The 19,190-nt window shown below is 46.0% G+C and overlaps 2 protein-coding genes across 2 annotated transcripts in view; one reads left to right on the top strand and one right to left on the bottom strand.

Moving 5' to 3' along the window:
- The window catches only part of LOC144097252 (uncharacterized), a 22,134-nt gene continuing 2,944 nt past the window's right edge, over nt 1–19,190 (bottom strand). Inside the window, exons 2-5 of the mRNA XM_077629996.1 lie at nt 9,149–9,303; nt 7,673–7,749; nt 5,908–5,988; nt 1–191 (exon numbers count right to left, since the gene is read on the bottom strand). Coding sequence (XP_077486122.1) covers nt 52–191; nt 5,908–5,988; nt 7,673–7,749; nt 9,149–9,303 — 453 coding nt within the window. The 3' untranslated portion in view covers nt 1–51. The remainder of the gene's footprint in view (nt 192–5,907; nt 5,989–7,672; nt 7,750–9,148; nt 9,304–19,190) is intronic.
- The window catches only part of LOC144097831 (uncharacterized), a 25,475-nt gene continuing 15,535 nt past the window's right edge, over nt 9,251–19,190 (top strand). The window contains exon 1 of the mRNA XM_077630455.1: nt 9,251–9,331. The gene's annotated coding sequence lies outside the window, so the exon portion shown is untranslated. The remainder of the gene's footprint in view (nt 9,332–19,190) is intronic.

Raw genomic sequence — 19,190 nt, forward strand, 5'->3', positions numbered from 1 at the left:
TTCGATTGATAGATGACTCTGTTTCATCATCGTGCCAAGCCTCAAGGTTGTTCATCCGAACCGCGACAGGCAGCTCCTGTCCGAGATGTAGTACTTTGGCAGGTGACCGCATTCCAAGTCGTAGATGAAATGGCAGTGCTTGAGATCCTTGTCGAAGGCCTCGGCTGGAATGTACTGCATGCAGATGGTGGCTGCAAATGCACATGAATGTATATGTAATACATACACACACTATGAAGAACGCCGCTTTGGTCGGGCTTCGGAATAATTTAGACCAGCTGGGGTTCTCTAACCTGTCCTGACATTGCCCACAAAACCGGCACAACACTGTGGTGGCATCTCGCCTCCATCGAAATGCTACCGCAGCGGCCGGGATCGATCCCGAGACTTTGGCATCAGCAGCCGAACGCCAAAGCCAGTGAGCCACCACAGAAGGCGTACATAAAAAAATATCTGCAGAAGAGCGGAATACCCACCGCAGTGGCTCAGTGGTTAGAGCGCTCGGCTACTCATCCGGAGTTCCCGGGTTCGAACCCGACCGCGGCGGCTGCGTTTCTATGGAGGCGAAGCGCAAAGGCGCCTGTGTGCTGCGCGATGTCAGTGCACGATAAGGATCCCCAGGTGGTGGAAATTATTCCGGAGCCCTTCACTCTGGAATAAACTCCTTCTTCATTTCTTCTTTCACTCCCTCCTTTATCCCTTCCCTTGCGGCGCGGTTCAGGTCTCCGACGATATGTGAACAGATACTGCGCCATTTCGTTTCCCCCCCCCCAAATCCAATTACCAAACCAGCCAAGAGCGAAACAACAGTAGTTCACTGCGTTCTGCTAAAAGATTTAATGTGGTTAGTATTCCTACTAAAGCTAATTAATTTGCCTTGGCACTATTTTTGTAGATGTTTAGGGCTTTTGATACAATTTGATACAGATGGATATATTAATGCGTGTACTTTAGTTAACGGGAACAGAAAACTGGGCAAGTTGGAATGGATTCATCTTAAAGCAGCGCGAAACACAGGACACAGGAAACATAGGACAGGACGCTTGTGTCGTCTCGTGTTTCTTTCACTACGTCCTGTGTTTCGCGCTGCTTAAAGGTGTACTTTAGCCCGATGAAAATTTTCAAGCTATTCATGTTTCCTCGCTTGCAAAAAAGATCAGCGTGCTGCAGAAAGTCGTGTTTTTGATCACGCCTCAGTGCAGCGACTGGGTGCGACCGAGACTCAGAAGGGCGGTTTGATAGCGAAGGGTGGCACGTCGCTTGATGTCAGAAACGAACATTGCGAATGATGTCAGGGCGAACACGAAATTTAGATTAACTTATTTACAAAAGTAAACTAATTACGCATTTTCAGTTGTAAATCCACTCGTGTTGTGTGTAGTATGTACAGCGATAAATCATGATGTATTATATCGCAGTAAACTAAGATGCGGAAATATTAGACAAGTCTTTGATCGGTTGGAAGTACAAGCCCTTGAATGCCTGAAATTAGCGATCATTCTGCTTTCGAGGCTAAAGTTGCCAAGTCTTTATCATACGCACTTCCATCTGAAATTAATTTCAGTTTCATCGTAGTCTCGTCATATTAGGTGGCCGCAAGCTGACATGGTTTGGAAATGTAGCCAATAACAGCTACAGGGTTGGTAAAAAGTTCCTAGGCGACAGGGTCGTGTTTTCAGCACTATAGTCGGGCAGATAGGGCTTCTATGAAGATTCCAATGTCCTGAGGCTTAAGAATGACTAATATTTTAGGGTTTTCAATATCCCCAACTTGCTACCATCACATAAGGGGTATTCACACGGGGGATGGAATCCCTCCCGAACTGACGGCGGCTGCGTACACGTCACGCCTTCGAGAGTGCTCGCGGCGACGCAGTTTCCGGTTTTGGTCCGGCGGCCGCCGCCGACGGGGGAGGGGACCGTTCGCTCGGCCGCTACGTTCAGTCCCCGCGTCCCCGGGAGATTAGGCGGCACTTGGCAGGGCGCGCGTTGGGGTCGCTGTGAGTGGCGCTCCGCTGTCGACGGAGCTGTATTACTTCTTGCCGTGGATTTTGCGCACGTTGGACGAAGAGGAATGCGTGCACTAATAAAAACATTTTTGAAGTCCAATATTTATGAACTGGTTAGAGCAAAATGCGTTTTGTGGCATACGTCATCTTTGTGTTTGTCTGCATCTTCTCAGAGTTTCTTCTCTTCTATCTTTCACGCATCTCTTTTTTTTTCGTCTAATTTTTCCCCCCTCGACTGTCGGCATTTTCCCTCCTCAGATCAGCACAGCCCCGCTCCTTGAGCATGGTAAACCCAGATGGCGGCTTTTGTTGTAAAAAAAAAATAATAATAATAATCCGGTGTCTGATGCGTTCCAGCATCCACAAGAAAACTTCATGCGGCACACGAAGCAGTTTCTGGTATTCGTCCGGGTCATCTTCACGGAGCGTGTTATACAGACTGTGCTGCACACCAAGGGACTTTTCTTGCATCCATGGCTTCACCCAGCACCGCCGCTTTTTCTTGAAAAGATCGTCGTCATCCTCGGTTTCAAGTAGAGCCGCCAACAACACGTACTTGCGCCTTTTTGCGACGTCCATTTCCTACTCTGGATCCTCTGGACCTCCTGCATGTTTGTAAACAAACGAGGTGGCGCTGCAGTCGCTAGCGAGCTCGTGGTAGGCAAAAGGTCGGGGAGTGGCGTCGCGGATAGGTGTTGAGCGCGGGTTTTCAAGGCTTGTAGGCGCGTTTCCAGTTTCTGCGAATCATAGCAATGGTCGATGCTTCCAACTTAGTAATTTGTCGAAGTACACGAGCTCGCGTTGGCCACGTGCGGCCTATAAAGAGAAATAGTTTGCCACTGTGTATTGTATATATGGTTAGTAGTAAACATGTTGAAAGCGTTCCTGCCGTTTATTTATGCGCTAGGCATTGAATAAAACAAGTTTTGACACTCTGCACTAGCCGGAATCATTTTACTTCGGGACAGTAGTGAGGGGAAGTGCTGGCGTTGTTTCGTCGGAGCAGACATGCGCTCATCGTCTGCTGACATACGTACGTGTCGCGCTGCGCGAAAAGTGGGGACAGCGTCGTGTCCCCGATCTCCTGTCTCGCTTAGCGCTGTTTTTAGCCGCATGACCACGCACCAGTCAGGCCGACTTGTCCTCTTGTTAAGCTGGTCGATTTGGTGAAAATTTTTGATTTCTAGAATTATTTTCTTTCCTAGCCCTGAAGTCTAGTTTCGTTACTGAAAATTATAGCAAAATATTGAATACAAATTTATAAATTACGCTTTTTAGAAGTGTGGTCGTCAAAAATTGTGAGGTAATTTCTTTGATTTCAGTGCCGCATTTCTTTGACCAAAGCGAAAGTGAAGATGCCATAAACGAGGGAATAAACTTTAAGGTTCGTTTTCTGACCTCTCACATTTTCTGCCACTGGATCACTCACCTTCGTAATTCGCATGAAAATCAAATGCTTCCATTTGTCGCAAACTATTCCCGAGACGTTGAGGAGCGTAATAAATCTCGATTTTTTGCCCTACACGTGCAGTATTGTGTTAGTTATTTTTTGTAAGAAACGTTTTCATGTAACTATGCATGGATAAGTACTGATCATATAGAAAAAGAACTAATCGCGTCATCATAGAGAACAGGGCTTTATGTACATGCTGGCATAAAAAAACTGCGCACTATCTACTCAATTATTTGAGACCTTGGGGGGACTTGACGACGGTGTTAATTATAATTGCCCAGAACTGCACCAGGTATGGCTATAAATAAAAGGAGTGACTGAAACTAGCGTAGGAATTTCATATTTGCACCAAGTTTAGTTACATATCGCATGCATGAATAACGAAAACACTTTTCATGCCGCGTCCCCTCTCAATCTCGCCACGTGTCTGTTAGTAGCACGCCTGCGGCTGCTTCTTTCCAAACAAGCTTCGCGATCATGTATTACGTCATGAGACATGACACATGCATGATACAATGAAAAAGCATATGGCGTTTAGCACACTTAAGGTACGCTATTCTAAGCACACCAACGCGACTGCGCAAGATTGACACAACTTACCAGACTTCTTTCTACTCGAATGAAATAATTACGTCGTCATATCAAGAAACAGTTTCAAGTAAATATTAAATGTCACAAAACGCGCCATTAAAACATGGTGTGCTATTAACAAAAAAACGCATTCCTTGGGGGCGAGTGAACCTGTCGGCACCCCGGCTCAAGATGATAAGTATGTGTGCAGCTACTTATGTCTTTTTTTCCTTGAGCAATTATCAGCCTACTATCCTGAAGTTCAGGTGAATGAACGCAGTAACTTGCATGCTATTAAGTGCATTGAGTGGCAGTGCCTATCGACTCCCAGACTTCGCGCTTTACTACCGTGGCCCAATGCCTGTTAGCCAGTTTCCGAATGCGGCATTTATGCGCGAGAAACCTATCGAGGCTAATTTAATATTTTTTATGCTACTACGCGGATCCAGCAGTGACGCAGCTGGTCAATATATGCTGCTTCTGCAGTGCACAGGCTTGAAGCAGCCGCCGCTAACTGCGGCAGCTGCGGTAGGCACGGGCAAGCGGAACCTGCTTTGCCTACCATGCGAAAGTCGCTGCTAACATCAGCGCCACCGCATCTTCGTGACGTCGCGGGGTGAAGGAGGTCCCTAGCGCCAGAAAGTTCGACGTGTATTCAGCTCCGGTGCTGGGAACTGTCTGTTTCCCTTTTTCGGTTTCTTTTCCCTCTTATCTCCCTTCAATCTTTATTATTTTTTTTTAGCCTTCGCTGTCTTCAAAGAACAGCAAAACCGGCCGTCCGGCCCTTTCTTTAACCCCTCCCACGCCGCCCGGCCGCTTCGCGCGTCTAGATCCCCCGCGGCGGCTCCCCGCTGCCCGTGTGAATACTAAAAATTTGGGAGCGGGGAAGGGGTTTGGCCGGCCGGTGACGTAGCGCGCCTCGTCTCCCCGTCCCTCCGCGCCGAGGTCCCCCATGTGAATATAACGGGGCAAGAAAGGAAATGAACCCCCTCCTCATCGGAATGCGATCTAACTTTGTTTGGTGCCAAGAACTGAGCGTAACTTATGTAAACTCAAGTCTATGCCTTACTACCTTGATTCATGGTTAAAAAAGAGAGTGAATAAAGGCATTTAGCATAGCACGAGCCACAACTGCGCTTGAAGATATGGCCTTGAGGCAGCAGATGCGGCCCCAGCTGTCCAGCACCTGGGGTCATGTGGCGCCCTCTGTGCCGTCTGCGCATGCGCCGGGACAGCGCTCGGTACAGGGTGAACTGTACCGGTAGACGTGCGCACTATGCTAAATATCTCGCCTTTCATCGTCGAGCGCGGTGCACCTCCGTAGCTGAAAGGAAAAGCTCGGTCCTCACAGTGCATTGCGTTCAGAGTTGTATAAGGTTATTGTGTAGTGCTTCGCGTGCTTTACAGAGACGAATGCCATTCAACTCGCGCAATTTTATTTGGTGCAGACAAACGGAGATATTTTATGGTAACTGAGTGTATATTGTCACCGACAAATGTAGCACTAAGCAACACAGCCGTTTTAATTTGGCATTTTCACAGAACAGCAGCGCTCATCCAGAAGGACGACACTCGTTCACGCGCCAATCCGGTCTCATGGTGGCACTGGCAGAGTGTCAGCAGTGTGGCACTATGAACGGAGGGTGAAAGAGCCGAAGACAACAGAGAGAGGCAGGCAGATGAGATTAGGAAATTCGCTGGGATGGAATGGGTGGGTGTGGCTGGCGCAGTGCTAGGCCATTTGTAGGCAAATAGGAAAAGCCGCTTGTTTGCCACACATTTTGCAGGGCACCGACCGATGATGATAATCATTTAATGGGATTACGTAAATATTGTCCCCTGAGAGATAGTTGGCTTCCAAAGCAAGGCACTCACTGTTTTTGGCTGTGACGTGCTTGATCACCTGGCAGGTTCCGCACTCCGAGTAGAGAACGTCAAACGGCACTGTCCTGGAACCTGCGCACCGTAATCGTACAAGCGCGCGTACTGTCTGAAGTCTGATCTTTCTTTATGACCACCAAGTTCTCCTTCCTGTGTATGAAATTAGGAATTGTCTTATGTACTTTCCGCAGCTCACAAGCGCTCTTTCTATCTTCACTGTCCAAATATTCACGCGAAGACATTGGCTAACCGTCCAATGCGTCATACGGTTCGAGATTTCTTTTCAGTATCGAATTGAATAATGAATTGATTTAAACCGCTTGACGCAAGTAAAAACACCTGGCAACTGCTTGTACACACTAATAATTTTTTTTTCATTTTGAGGCCATTTTTTATCTTTGTTACCATAGTGCTAACATTATGCATCTCGGATACACTTTATGTCCTCCGATAAAGACCTACTCTATTTTTTTTTTATCTACAGGAATGATGAAACCGTTCCTTTTTTTTTTTTTTGGTGCCGATCGGCCTGATAGAAATCAATTTCTTACTTGTTTGTTAAAATGCTTCAATCTTTCCAACTGTCAAGAATCAGCGCTTGGCTCTTTATTAGACTAATGAAATCTAGACGCATTACCAGAGCGCAGCGTGAATAGGAAAGAGAATTGCGACACTGATGGCGCCAATACCATTTCAGTATTATGCACGCAGAAACTTTATCTGCGAGGTGTTTAACTGCTGTGCTGCGTTTATCCTCTCTTTATATGCTCTTACAAATTAAGAGCACTATTTGGGCAGTTCAATTCTTATGCCTACGCCTCATACAGAGGATTTTTCTTCCTCAAAGAATGCTGCAAACCCTTTCCATGCGCGGTGTTATGATTTCTGATCTCTGTTCCCGTCCTTCCTGCCCCCTTTTGGCGATGTTCCCAGTCCCAGCACACAGATTATGAAGGGTTCGCTTCCTTTAAACAGATGATTAATTATCCACTACATTGGGTCTTCGACAGGAGATGTCGTTATTCGCACACAGAACCTAGACAGTTGCTGGCATGGTGCGTTGATCTTCCTCCGGCTGGAGGATCGCAGTTCAATGATCTTTGAGCGAGATTTAGTGATTATCGCGTTTATTTGCTGGGTATCCTTGTTTAGTAATTTTTATGATTTCTTCTCTTCCTTGCGTCCTAGGCTTCCGGCTTTTGGTGCATGCATATTCATACCAAACAATTCTGTAGAAGAGCATGTTTAATCTGGGAAGAGTTTATCAGAGGATTTTTTTTCACATACTGTAATATTTCAATATAACATTCGATATATACGCAGATCTCCCGTCGGCAGGATTGAATTTTTTGGCTGTTAACGTTTTTGCTATTGTCAAAAGCGTTGCCTATCGGTTTTCGATGACAGTCTTAACTGCTCGATGCGTGCCATGGAAACATTGCAAAAAAAATATGTTGCTATATATCGGAAGAATGCACCATTCCTTTCAATATCTCTATACCAGTACCTTACAGTTTCTCAATATTTAAATTTTTTATTCAATAACGTTGGACCTGAGTGCTTGCGATGTATGCCCGGGGAAGTGAGCGCCTTATTTTGTATATGTGTGGCGATCCGCGATTCGCTTTTCGGAGCACTCGAGTAAGGGTCACGTCGGCAGTGCAGACTTTGGCCCCGACATCAGATAAATAAAAGCGCCCCTTGCTCAATTCAAGATTCACGAGATCTTTTCTGTTGAAATATCCACCGAGGCACGTACCTTCATCTTCCAGCTTCAGCTCGAGGATGTTCTTAACGCCTCCCGGGACGGTAGACTTAAGACGAAATGAAGCATACCTGAAAAGTGCCATTCGTATTCACAAATGGTCAAAATGAGAACACCCTGTGGCTTGAACACTTATTATTTTGTTGGCTTTAATGTGAAACGCGCCATGCTACAAGCTTATTTTTGCTTGTTTCAGGTGAGGAGCCCCAAAATGGCATTCGCGCTAAATTAAGCTGGAATTACTTCAAGGCACTGCATTTTAGGACACCAGAAGTTGTAGACGAGAAGGCAAGCAGGAATTTAAAAATTGTCTGGGCTGAATTATGTTCGTATAACCACACAGCCATGGTATCAGAAAATGTCCCGTCCTAACTGCGCAAGATACTTGAGCAAGGTTTCGAGGGCAGAGTTATGTAAGGGAGTGTGCAGCTAATGCCTCGCGAAAGCGCACTGAAGCTGAGTTGATTGGCGCTTAGAAGCAATCTGAGGGTTGGGCGAATGGTATTGTTTGTATGAAGCGAGTGGCTACACAGGCGTACAGTTGATTCCGCTCGTTTCATTGTGCAACCTGTCAAACGTATGCAAAGAAACAGGGAAGTCGCCGCTGGCATAGGCTATTGATATCTATCGCCAGGCGAAAGCGCCTCCCAACATTACAGTGTAAAGTCTTCTTCAATCAAGGTGGCGCTATTTGAGTGCATTGCGAGTGCCGTATCCCCGAAATGTCTTACCGACTAGTGCTGCGTAGTGATGTCACGAGACGACGTCTAGACTATACTCGACAACAGCTTTTGGCAATGAAGAGAAAGTCACAAGGACGGAGCGTCCGCAACTGTGTCATTCCATCAAATAGCTCGGTAGGACGATAGTGCGCCTCGCCGCTTTGCGCGTTGCTCTCTCTGCGCTGACTTTACTCCGCCACTGGAGCAGATGATCTTTGGAAGCTGCTTGTAGCAGGACATGCCCAGGAAATTTCCTGTACTCATGAAAGCTTCCTCCTTGGCTTTATAACGTTAAAATCTGACACTTGCGTTAGAATTATCTCTTAAATAACGAATTTTGAAAACTTCGTATGTTTAATAGCTGCTAGCGGTTACCATATTCTTTCACTGTGTGTGGATTGTTTCAGCTCCGTAGCTTTAACTCCATTGCCAGAAAAAGTTTTCGAGTAGTATAGCGCCGGAGAGATCACAAAGAGCATTTTTGGATAGGTACATAAGTGCATATTAAGGACCACGCAGCAGGTAATCCACAAGTAATAGTGCAAGGTCTTGGGCATATTCACTACCTTTTATAATCTTTTTGTTGAAGTATCGCTGTACTGCCGCCAAGTGAGAAATTGTGATTTTTCGCCTACTCTCCACGCTCCTTTCCGGCTTGGCGCGCGGTTCTGTAAGCACAGAAAGCTGGGCACGAGACAAAGAGAATGATGTGCCAAAAAAATAAACAAAATTGAGGCCAGGCACGCACTTCTCTCCGTTGGGCGTGTACCGGAAGCGGATGCGGGCGCTGTCGTTGACGAGTGGCGTCACCTGGAGGCCGTTGATGCAGCGTGCTTCCTTACCGAACTGGCTTCCCTCGACGCTGCGGTAGAGCACGTACCAGGGGCTGCCCTCCCAGCCGCACTGCGAGCCGAGGTGCGAAGAAGGCGAGGTATAGTAACATATAGAGCATGCTGTAATATTCTTTCGTGGATATTTACGGGCAAAAATAGAGATCAAGGTGATAAAAACGGAGCGCTACATGGCGTAAGCAACAGTTCAATAACCAACTTAGAAATAATTTTGCAGGCCTCCTAATAGTCCGTCACGTCGAGACCTCTATCCGTAAGGCAAAAGCAACTGGGTAAGCAAAGGTCTCCTTTTGCATACGGCTAAGTTCCATCAAGAGCTGTGGTTTAGCTGTAGTATGACGTCTGGAATGACGCGGAACCAAGCGCACAGCTGCTGCCACCCGTTTTGCCTCCACTCCTCCACGCTGTGACGTAATGCCAGCAGATGCAAGTGCTCTGCACCTCCGGTTCCTGTTGATAACGTCCGACCGTTGAGCAAATGACGACATCATACCAGATGTCGCGGGCTCTCGGGCAAACTTCATCGGCTTCGCGGAACTTTGCCCTAGAAGATCCCTTATAAATCGTAAGATATAGATGTCGCTGTAAAAGAGGGAAACGCACATCTCGCTTACTACACCCACACACATAGCGAAATGCCGGAGTGAGAGTGGTCATAAAACGTGTGATACGTTAACAAACGGATCAGTCGTATTAAGAGCGAAAAAAAGGTCTTCAAATTATGATAGGCATGGCGCTAGTAATTGTTATTGCTCTTACTGATAAAAAATTGTAACGATACAAGGATACTGGCTTCCAGTTTTACTTGGGTTTAAACTTTGCCCGGGGTGTATCGCAGCTTACAGAAGAAAACCCTTACGCTGCTGACTGTATGCGAGGCCAATTGCTGTGTGTGCCTTACAGGAGCACCTGCGCAAATTCGCGTGGCAGCTGCTATCGGAGGCACAACTGTGAGAATGTCAAGAAGCATTGCGGCCAGTGCACGCGCCAAGTTTCATAGCGTACGAGATTTTTCTACGTGCCATATATAACGCGACGCCTTTGAAGCTGTTCACCTCGTGTATCTGCTACCGCCATTCTATTTGGACAAAAATCTGTTTTAAAAAATCTTTATAGAAACTCAGACCTTCTAGTGTTACTACTGCGGTGCAATCAGTGGCAGCTGCGGTCTCTACTCGCTGATTGTGCTTTAGGAGGTGCCTGGAATTGCACCGCCCTTGGGTGAAGATTTTTTTGGACTTAGAAAGAAAAATAGTTGCGCTGTTTTCCCTGCCTACACTTGTGCCGCCATCAATCGCGGATTTTATAAATTGCTTATAGGTGTTCTCAAATGACGACATTGCACAATGCCGATGAAAAAGTCTAAAGTAGTAGTGAGGCTCTCAAACGAGTACGTACATAGTGATGATCGGAGCCAGCAACATTATTCGACCTTCAGTCATCTGTACTGCACTGCAGGATACATCCGCATCGCCACAGGGCAGTCATATGCCTTGAATACGAGTGCCTGAAATCCACCAATACTAAGTAGAATTGCTTGCACCGACCACCACGTTTCAAAAACGTGCGGCGAGATTTCGGTTCAAATGACAATAAATTACGTATATCGAGAAAATCATGCAATATTTTACGGGACAAACGAGAGATTATCATCTCAGTTTGATGCACAAAATGGTGCAATGCTGCATGAGGCGATGTTTTGAAACGAAACCTTGACAGCATAAATGTATATCATCAAATGACAATATATCGGTAAGGATAACACAGTCATTTTTAAGTTTATTGTGTCTGTAACTGTTAAGAGATATGCGTTACATTTCAGTATTGTTTACGCTGCCATCGGTACTTCTGAAGTAAAGAAAGTTAACGTTGAAGCGCGCAAATATCACGACTGGAGTCTGAAATTTAAAATGGTATTGTTCACTGAAATATTTTGTCCTTCCTGCTTCGGCTTTGTGGCGTGGAAATTGTCACTTCTGCCGGCGTGCTCTCGCCATCGTGGCCACCGGTAATAGATTTCATCATCGGGGTACATGAAAATATGTGCGTGCAGGTATCGGGAAATTCTTCTCAAAGGTATTTTACGGCGTTTGTCACGCAGTCGTTGCATGATCGAAAACTTGAGACTCCGGCAACCTAGGTGATCAACCTTGATCACGTGATATTGTGGCGTCCTCACAACCTGCCCATCGGTTCGCGAGCAAGCTGACCACCGCGACCGGTGACAGTTAAGTAAGTGATTGGCCTCGAGAGATTGCTCGGGAATAGCAACGTGGGTCTCACAAGCCCCACCGGTGGCAGCACCTGCCATCACAGAGCAGTGGCGCATCGCTAAATCGCTGCACCACTGTGCCAGGAGTGGTACGCGAACTCTCAGCGATCTGATAATGTAATGTAAAGTGCAGAATGACATTTTCTGCACGTATGGGCATTAACCCATTAGCCGTATAGAGTCACCTCTTTAAGGTCGAGGGTGAGTGTCCCCTGCAGTTTCTTTTTTTTTTTCAAAGCTTTTTTTGCGCTGCTTGTAAAAGTAAAAAAAAAATGTGACTGCTGTGCCACGTCTGCGGTCACTTGAGGTCATCTTCAAACGTCGTAAAGTCAAGCGGAGAAAATACCTAGTGCACCTCTTCTGCCAAATCAGTTTCGTTCGAACTTCAAGCTTCCTGCAGCGGCATAGATAAGAAGAGGGGAGGAGGTATATGCCAAAATGTCTGCGCAGGTATTGACACTAATTTATTTGAGACAAACAGTTTGCGTAGAATATGCGCACTTAGCTGATAGGTTCCGATACAGTGCTTCCTGTAAAGCAGGCAACTGGCGTCGCTCTAAGAGGCGAAATCCTCACTGGACTTCATTATTATGGCAGGTGGCTGATCCAAATTGCGTTTAGCAGTTTATTGCCTAACTTCGGTTTGCAGGAAAAGAAAGGTTTAGGGGACGCCACCGTCAGCTCGCACATAACATGAAGACACCTGAGAGAAATCGGAACCTGATCCGCGCTCTACATCAACGATGTGAAGGAAACTTGCAGGGTACAATAAGGGAACTATATGAACATGTGCAACCACTGATTATCAGGAACATCTTTTGCTGTCAACTACGCAGCAATTTAGATGATCTTGAGCGGCAAAACTAGCACGATGCACAAGACTTGGAAGGTCCAGTGTAACTTAGTAATGCTGAGAATAATTATGCGCTCATTTTGTGAACGTTTCATTTTTTTTTTTGGAATACTGGAAATAAATCTGCCGCAAGAAGTCTCACATTTTACGGGCCCAAAAGTAGTTTTTCAGTTATCTCGGAATCTTGAAATAAAATAGGACATTTTCATTAAGCATGCACAACGATTTATGGATTCCTTGAAGACATTATGATGACTTGGGTAATCAATAGCTAGACATTCGATGAGGGAGGTAGCTAGTGCAGTGTCATAATTAGATGAAAGTTTGACATTGATTTCTGAAGAAACCGCCAGTGTGGCAACTCGTCCACCGCGAGAATGATGTGAATCATGCAGATTTTAGTGCAGATGCCTTCTAGCCTACTTGTGGTTTCTCATAAGGCATCTTTACAATCAATTGGTCATCACAAGATGTACATAAAATCAAAGTAAAATTAACTCACGCCCTTAATACTCGCAATAATATTTTTAAAAATATTAAAGGGGATAGTCCTTTATTACAAAATAACACACGGATAAACAGCGCCTGCGACCACATGCTTGTACGAAATTGTCACAGAATTCTCCAAACACTTCAGACTAACATTTAAATGCCGTTTAATGAAATTAGAAACTGTTACCACCCGTCTCATTTTTCTGTAAAAATGGTTTACGGGCCCTAGACCTTGCACCGTCAACAAACACTGACGCAAAGGAACGCAGCAGCGTGAGAAGGCAACGAAACAGAAAACAAGATTCTCGACCGTAACGGCCGATTATTTTAAGGTTCTGCCCACAGCTTTAGTAACAAGTCCTCAGACCTCATGCTTTTTATCTCAGCAGCGTATAGTAAGGCACACGTAGTACTTTTCCCCGACTTGCCAACGGTTTGTCTAGATTTGCATCCAACCAGAATCCGAAACCGTCAAGCGACGGACCTAATGGAGCACGTGTACACAAGGGCTCCAGTATCTTCCATTGCCGCATAGCAGTAGTCATGCAGATAAACATTCTGTGTTTGCACGATCCATTTTTTGGGGGGCATTGTGACTACAGTGAGCACCCTGAACACGACATTCCTTGTTTCTTTTTGAACGCTCACTTAAACACTTACACAAGCGACTGTATTAAAATACATGATGTGGCGTACATTTAAGGATCGCTGGTTAAAGGGGCAGCTTCTTCAGTCCTGAATGTGTGGCAGGTGAAGCCAATCGAGGAGTCTCAGAAGACATCACCCAAATGCTGATCTAATTGCTACAGTTCCTAAGAAAATCAGAACAAATATGATAACGTCACTGTATGGGCGATATGGTATACTCAAGCTTAATAATTAAGTCAGGCTCTGGCCATTCTTAATGTGCTTTGGCAGAAGTGCGTTAAAATTAATGCCGACGTTGACATACGATAAGGACTCTGCCGCAGGCGACTTTTACACTCTAAGCGTTTTCGATTGTAAATCGCGCGGTCTAACCTCTCGAAACGACATATGGTCTATGAAGAGCACCGTAGTAGAGGGCTCCGTACTATTTTAGAGCACCTGACATCGCGCAGGAAACGGACGTTTTTGTACTTCACCTCCACCGAAATAAGGCAGCGGCAGCTGGGATCGAACCCGCCACCTTGAGAACAGCAGTCCAAAGCCAAAGTCGATGAGCCGCTGCGGCGGGTCTTCTCAACCGCACGGTCATGTATGCCCATCCCGGAGTGCCAATACTAACGGGTTTCTGCTTAGAGATTTGAGAAGTCGCATTTTGCGCATCACCTTGGAGGCGTCCTGCTGAGATGCCAGGTGCGGATCTTTCGCCCAAGCTTCTACAGCGTAGAAAGACGCTGCCACGCAGATCCAACGCAGGACGAGAGAACGGAGGGCCACTGCTGACATGGTGAGTTCACCGGTTTTGATAAAGGCTTCTCTTGCTGTTTAAGTGGAGATAACCGCCTAAGCTTCTGTGAGTTTATGGCAGTGTTGTGGCTATATATGCTCTGTTTGCAACGCGGAAAAGTTTTCCAAACACAAGAAAAAACACTAGATAACAACTAGCATGAAACCAGAGGTTCTGGACCGTCAGCCGCCAAAAGCAGGCACCAAGTGTTCGGCCTGGTGCGCAACGTGGCACAGGTTGGCAGCCAGGGGCGATGAACCAGGAGGCGGGTCGATGATCCCGGCGCGGCAAAGCGAAACATACAAGTGGCAAGCTGACTTACGATGGTAAATGAAAGGTGTTTGAATGCACTATCAAAACTGACTTAAAATAATTGAGGCAAGAGTTACGACGTATTAGTACTCCGGTAACACGTCACGCATATAAGAACATTCTATGACAAGCCACAGAAAATTGGGATAAGTGTTGTGTGGACGGCTTGATGAGCATACAGTGCGGAAGACTAAGACAGGCGATAAGCAACAGGACTGGCTATGACTCGCAGCTAAAATTTAGTTTAACACGTAAACAAAAAACGCATTATCGAAGCACTGACACAGCTTCCTAAAACCATTCGTTTCTCATGCGATCATTCCTAAACACAAGAAACAAAACAAAAGAAACATATAAATATTAGCGTGTGTGAAACTCACGCCAATGGGTTTTACCTCAGGCATGTAAAGGACATTCAGCTTGTTGATCTCTGTTAGGAAATAGAAATCTGCAGAAGCGCTTGTGTGGTTTAATAATCTTCTCTGAACTATTGTTGGCTGCTATGGCGAGCCAACGTAAGGTTGTCATAAAAACTCCGAGACGAGCTTTATTTAAAGATTCTGCGGATAGATTTCAGCACCGCTAGCTGGTCGCTTAACCCCACAGTACCTGCGATGCTACTGAGGACTGAGACGGTTGAGCGTACAGATACGGCTGAGCTCTGCAGCGTTCTTGACTGTCTGTTGCTGACGGAAAGCTCAAATATGAACAAGTTTGCGTTGAACTCACACGCAAACGGCCGGGCGACAGCAGTCGTTCTTAAAATAAGATATGCCATGCGTGCATAAGGAATCACAACTGTTTTCAAGAAAACTCTCGGGCCTTCTGTCTTTTTAGAGCCACCATAAGGTTATCCAACACAGAAATCTTTTCCTGTGTTCTAGGATGACTCGGAAACCCAGCAGCGTTTAACTTTATTTTCTTATCTTGAAAACGGGTCCGCTTGATTTGATGATATTATTTTGTCAGGACCGATCGCGGCCTGGACAAAAGAATGCCATTTTTAGTCTACTGAACTAAGCAGTGGTTACACAAACCTCAGAGAGCTCCTCCAACGCAGAAACACGCGAGAAACAAAAACTGTCAGCCACTTTTGATCGCAAAAATTTTGCCACCGTCAACTAAAGACCGAGGCCTTGTTGCCTATAAATTCGAAGCTGTAGATATAGACTCTCTTTTATAACAGTCACAACTCTTTTAGAAATATATAAAACCTTTATGCATGTTCTGCTGATCGTTCAGTCGGCGCTCCTATGGGCTACATTATGTAAGACGTGAAGAGAAGAGGCATGAAGCTCGAGACAAGAAAAAGAAAGAAGGCTCGCAGGTTTCTCGGTTAGCGCCATCCAGCGGCGCTTGGGGCCAAATTCTTAGACACTCCTTGGCTCTATGAGGATGCCTTAAAATCTGTTCGCCTTCACTGAATTTTTAAATACGCCTTACTAAGGAGCCCTTAGTGGGTCTCCTTTGGAGGGTCGTTTTCATGACGTAGGCACGACGTTATCTTCATTTTTTTCTCTTGCTGCTTTACCGGAACGCATGCTTCACTGCACGACCACTGGCTCTGCGCTTGCGTGGTAGGGGGTCGCCGGCGTCTGCGGAGATGCCGAGTTCGCAATGCACTACCGCTGCACGGGATCCCGCTGCACTGTAAAACAGGGCACGTTGCCAGACAACTATGCTTTCTTGCAAAGCCATTAGAGCAATAAAGCAATACGCCTCAAATACAAAAACGAGCGTACACAGGGGCGCCTTGCTGAAAAGAGCCTTTAGGGTATGTGAATAAAAAAAAAATATACAGATACGAATGCATAGATGTGTACTTGCTTTTGTTCAAATGTATACAAATATATTTCAATCTTTAGACCCAGATTCTCGCCACCAGACACGTAAAAACGGCTCCTGGTCACTTGGAGTGCCTCCTTACCCAAGGAGCGGATAAGGACGGCTCTAATGAAATTGGATAGCTTCCTTCAATGCTTCCTTGAGTTAAGAGAGAATGCAAGGCTCCCAATATGAGGTATAGAAACCGTCCAACTAAGGAACATTCTGAAATCTGGCCCTTGGTCTTTCGCCACCATTCCCCTAACCCTTGAATAAACCTGGCTCAGGTTACATCGTCACTGAGTACAAAGGCGGCCAATTTTGGTTCATACGCACCTTTGCCGCATCCTGCACGTTTATTGTTCAGAAAAAAATTAGTCAGGGCTAAGCAGAATTATGTTGCAACTTCGCACTAACTCTTGTAACACCAGGTATACCACGGAGCTGAATTCGCGGTTTCACAGTGAACAAAAGTTTTTGAAATATGTATCGAAAAAGCCATTTCATGTGACTTTGTGTTCTATTCTTAGCGCAAAAATTTTACGGCGAGGCTATAGAAAAAATTCTGGCGTGCCATCCTGTTTCTTTCTTCTTTTTTTTCAGAGCCCCTGAAATCAGCGACGTGGCTTTAGGTTTAGCTTGAGGATATAGTCTCCCAGTTAATGCTTGAAATGTCGTCACTCATTCCTCAAACTCGAGTAGTAAAGCGCAGTTTTTTTTTGGTGGGGGGGGGGGGGGGGGCAAGATTTGTTACATAGCACCACTGTTTTTGTGCCATAAACGTACCGCTAAATGTGCTCATGCTTTTTCGTGTGGTCTTTCCCGTCAAGAGTTCGCGTCCACGCTTACATTTCTTTTTTTTCGAAGACCTAAAACATGACAGTATTCGAGGCGGCAACTGTGTAGTCTGTACGAAGCGCTGAACGTTGGTAGAAACAAGGTAGCACATGAACAGATAGATTGACGGACATTTGGAAACTTATCCTGTATTTTAGGGACAACGGATTAAGAATCGGGGGCGTTTAAACTCCGCGGCACCGGCAGTGATGTAGGGGTGCGTTTCCACAGCAAAACTATGTGCGAATAGCGCATCACAGAAAGTAGTTTGCAGTGCTACAGAGTCAATGATCCTCAGTATGCACGTGTCGTCGTCCTTCTTGCACCATGCATGGCAGGTTCTCAAAGGTCACCAACCTCGACCGGTGCCTCGTACGAGTTTTTTACGCGCCTGTGCCACACGCAGTGTGTATCGTTAGAGTGCACCACCTGCGCGATCGGCGCCACAAAGGATTCAGGTGGCGCAGAACAGCGCAATGTGTGCACAACGCACAGCAGAAACTATGCTAGCAAGCAAAATAGACGATATAGCGGTTCAACGAACCTTACCTGATGAGCTGGCGGGCGAAAGCCGTGGGACGGTGGTGTTCATCGTGGTATAAAACTGAGGCCCATTGCCTTTGCAGCGCCGTGAGAGCTTTCGATTTGAACGCCTCAGTGTTCTTCCGACGCTGTCTGAAGCCTGTACCTGCAGCTTTTTAATTTTTTGTGTGTGTTTTGGAGCAGTCAATCGTGTTAGCCATGGCCTCAGTCGTGTTAATGGTAGTAGTGATCTGCGCGAGTATCGCCTGTAGCCTCGCGGGGTACAATCCAGACGAGCCACTGAGTTGGAGGCCCGAGCTTGGCATTTACCAGGACGTTAGCAAGGTGAGACTGCTCTTCTCTACGCTTTGGAAAATGTGTTCGGGGGGATTATACATATCTGCTGTTCTACAGTATGGACACTTTGATAGAATGGAGCACCTAAATGCGAGATATAATAAATATCGAGTAGGAAATTTGGTTTCCTGTTTCTCTGGCCGAAAACTTTCGCTCTATGAATCTTTTCTGCAGCGTAGCATACATTGACGATGGCATTTGTAGCATGCAAGGGCTTAATCCGATTATTATCATCATCATCAGCCTGACTACACCTACTGCAAGGCAAATGCCTCTCCCATGTCTCTCTAATTAACCCTGTCCTTCGCCATCTGCGCCCACCCTTACGCCTGCAAACTTCCTAACCTTATCCGCCCACTGCTACGCTTGCCTTCTCTTGGAATCCAGTCCGTTACCCTTAAGGACCAGCGGTTATCTTGCCTTCGCATTGCATGCCCTGCCCAAGCCCATTTCTTCCTCTTGATTTCGACTAGGATGTCATTAACCCGCGTTTTTTCCATCACCTACTCTGCCCGCTTCCAGTCTCTTAACGTTACACCTATCATTTTTCTTTCCATGGCTCGCTGCGTTGTTCTTAACTTAAGCTGAACCCTTTTCGTTAGCCTCCACGTTTCTGCCCCTTAGGTGAGTACCGGTAAGATGCAGCTGTTGTACAGTTTTCTCTAGGCGGATATTGGTAAACTGCCATTCATGATCTGAGAGAACCTGCCATGTGCGCTCCGCCAGATTCTTATCCTTCTAGTTATTTCCCTCTCATGAGCCGGATCCGCTGTCACTACCTGCCCTAAGTAGTCGTATTCCTTTACCACTTCCAGCACCTCACTGCCAATTGTGAACTGCTATTCCCTTGCAAGGGACTGTTGAACATTACATTGATTGCCTGAATGTTAATTTCTAGACCCACTGTTCTCCTCTGCCTGTCTAACTCATTGGTCATGATTTTCAATTCATCTCGTGAGTGACTCAGCAAAGCAATGTCATCAGCGAATCGCAGATTATTTAAGTATTCTCCTTTAACTTTTAACCCCAAGTGTTACC

The sequence above is a fragment of the Amblyomma americanum genome, chromosome 7, assembly GCF_052857255.1.
Source record: "Amblyomma americanum isolate KBUSLIRL-KWMA chromosome 7, ASM5285725v1, whole genome shotgun sequence".
In the NCBI taxonomy this organism is placed as follows: domain Eukaryota; kingdom Metazoa; phylum Arthropoda; class Arachnida; order Ixodida; family Ixodidae; genus Amblyomma; species Amblyomma americanum.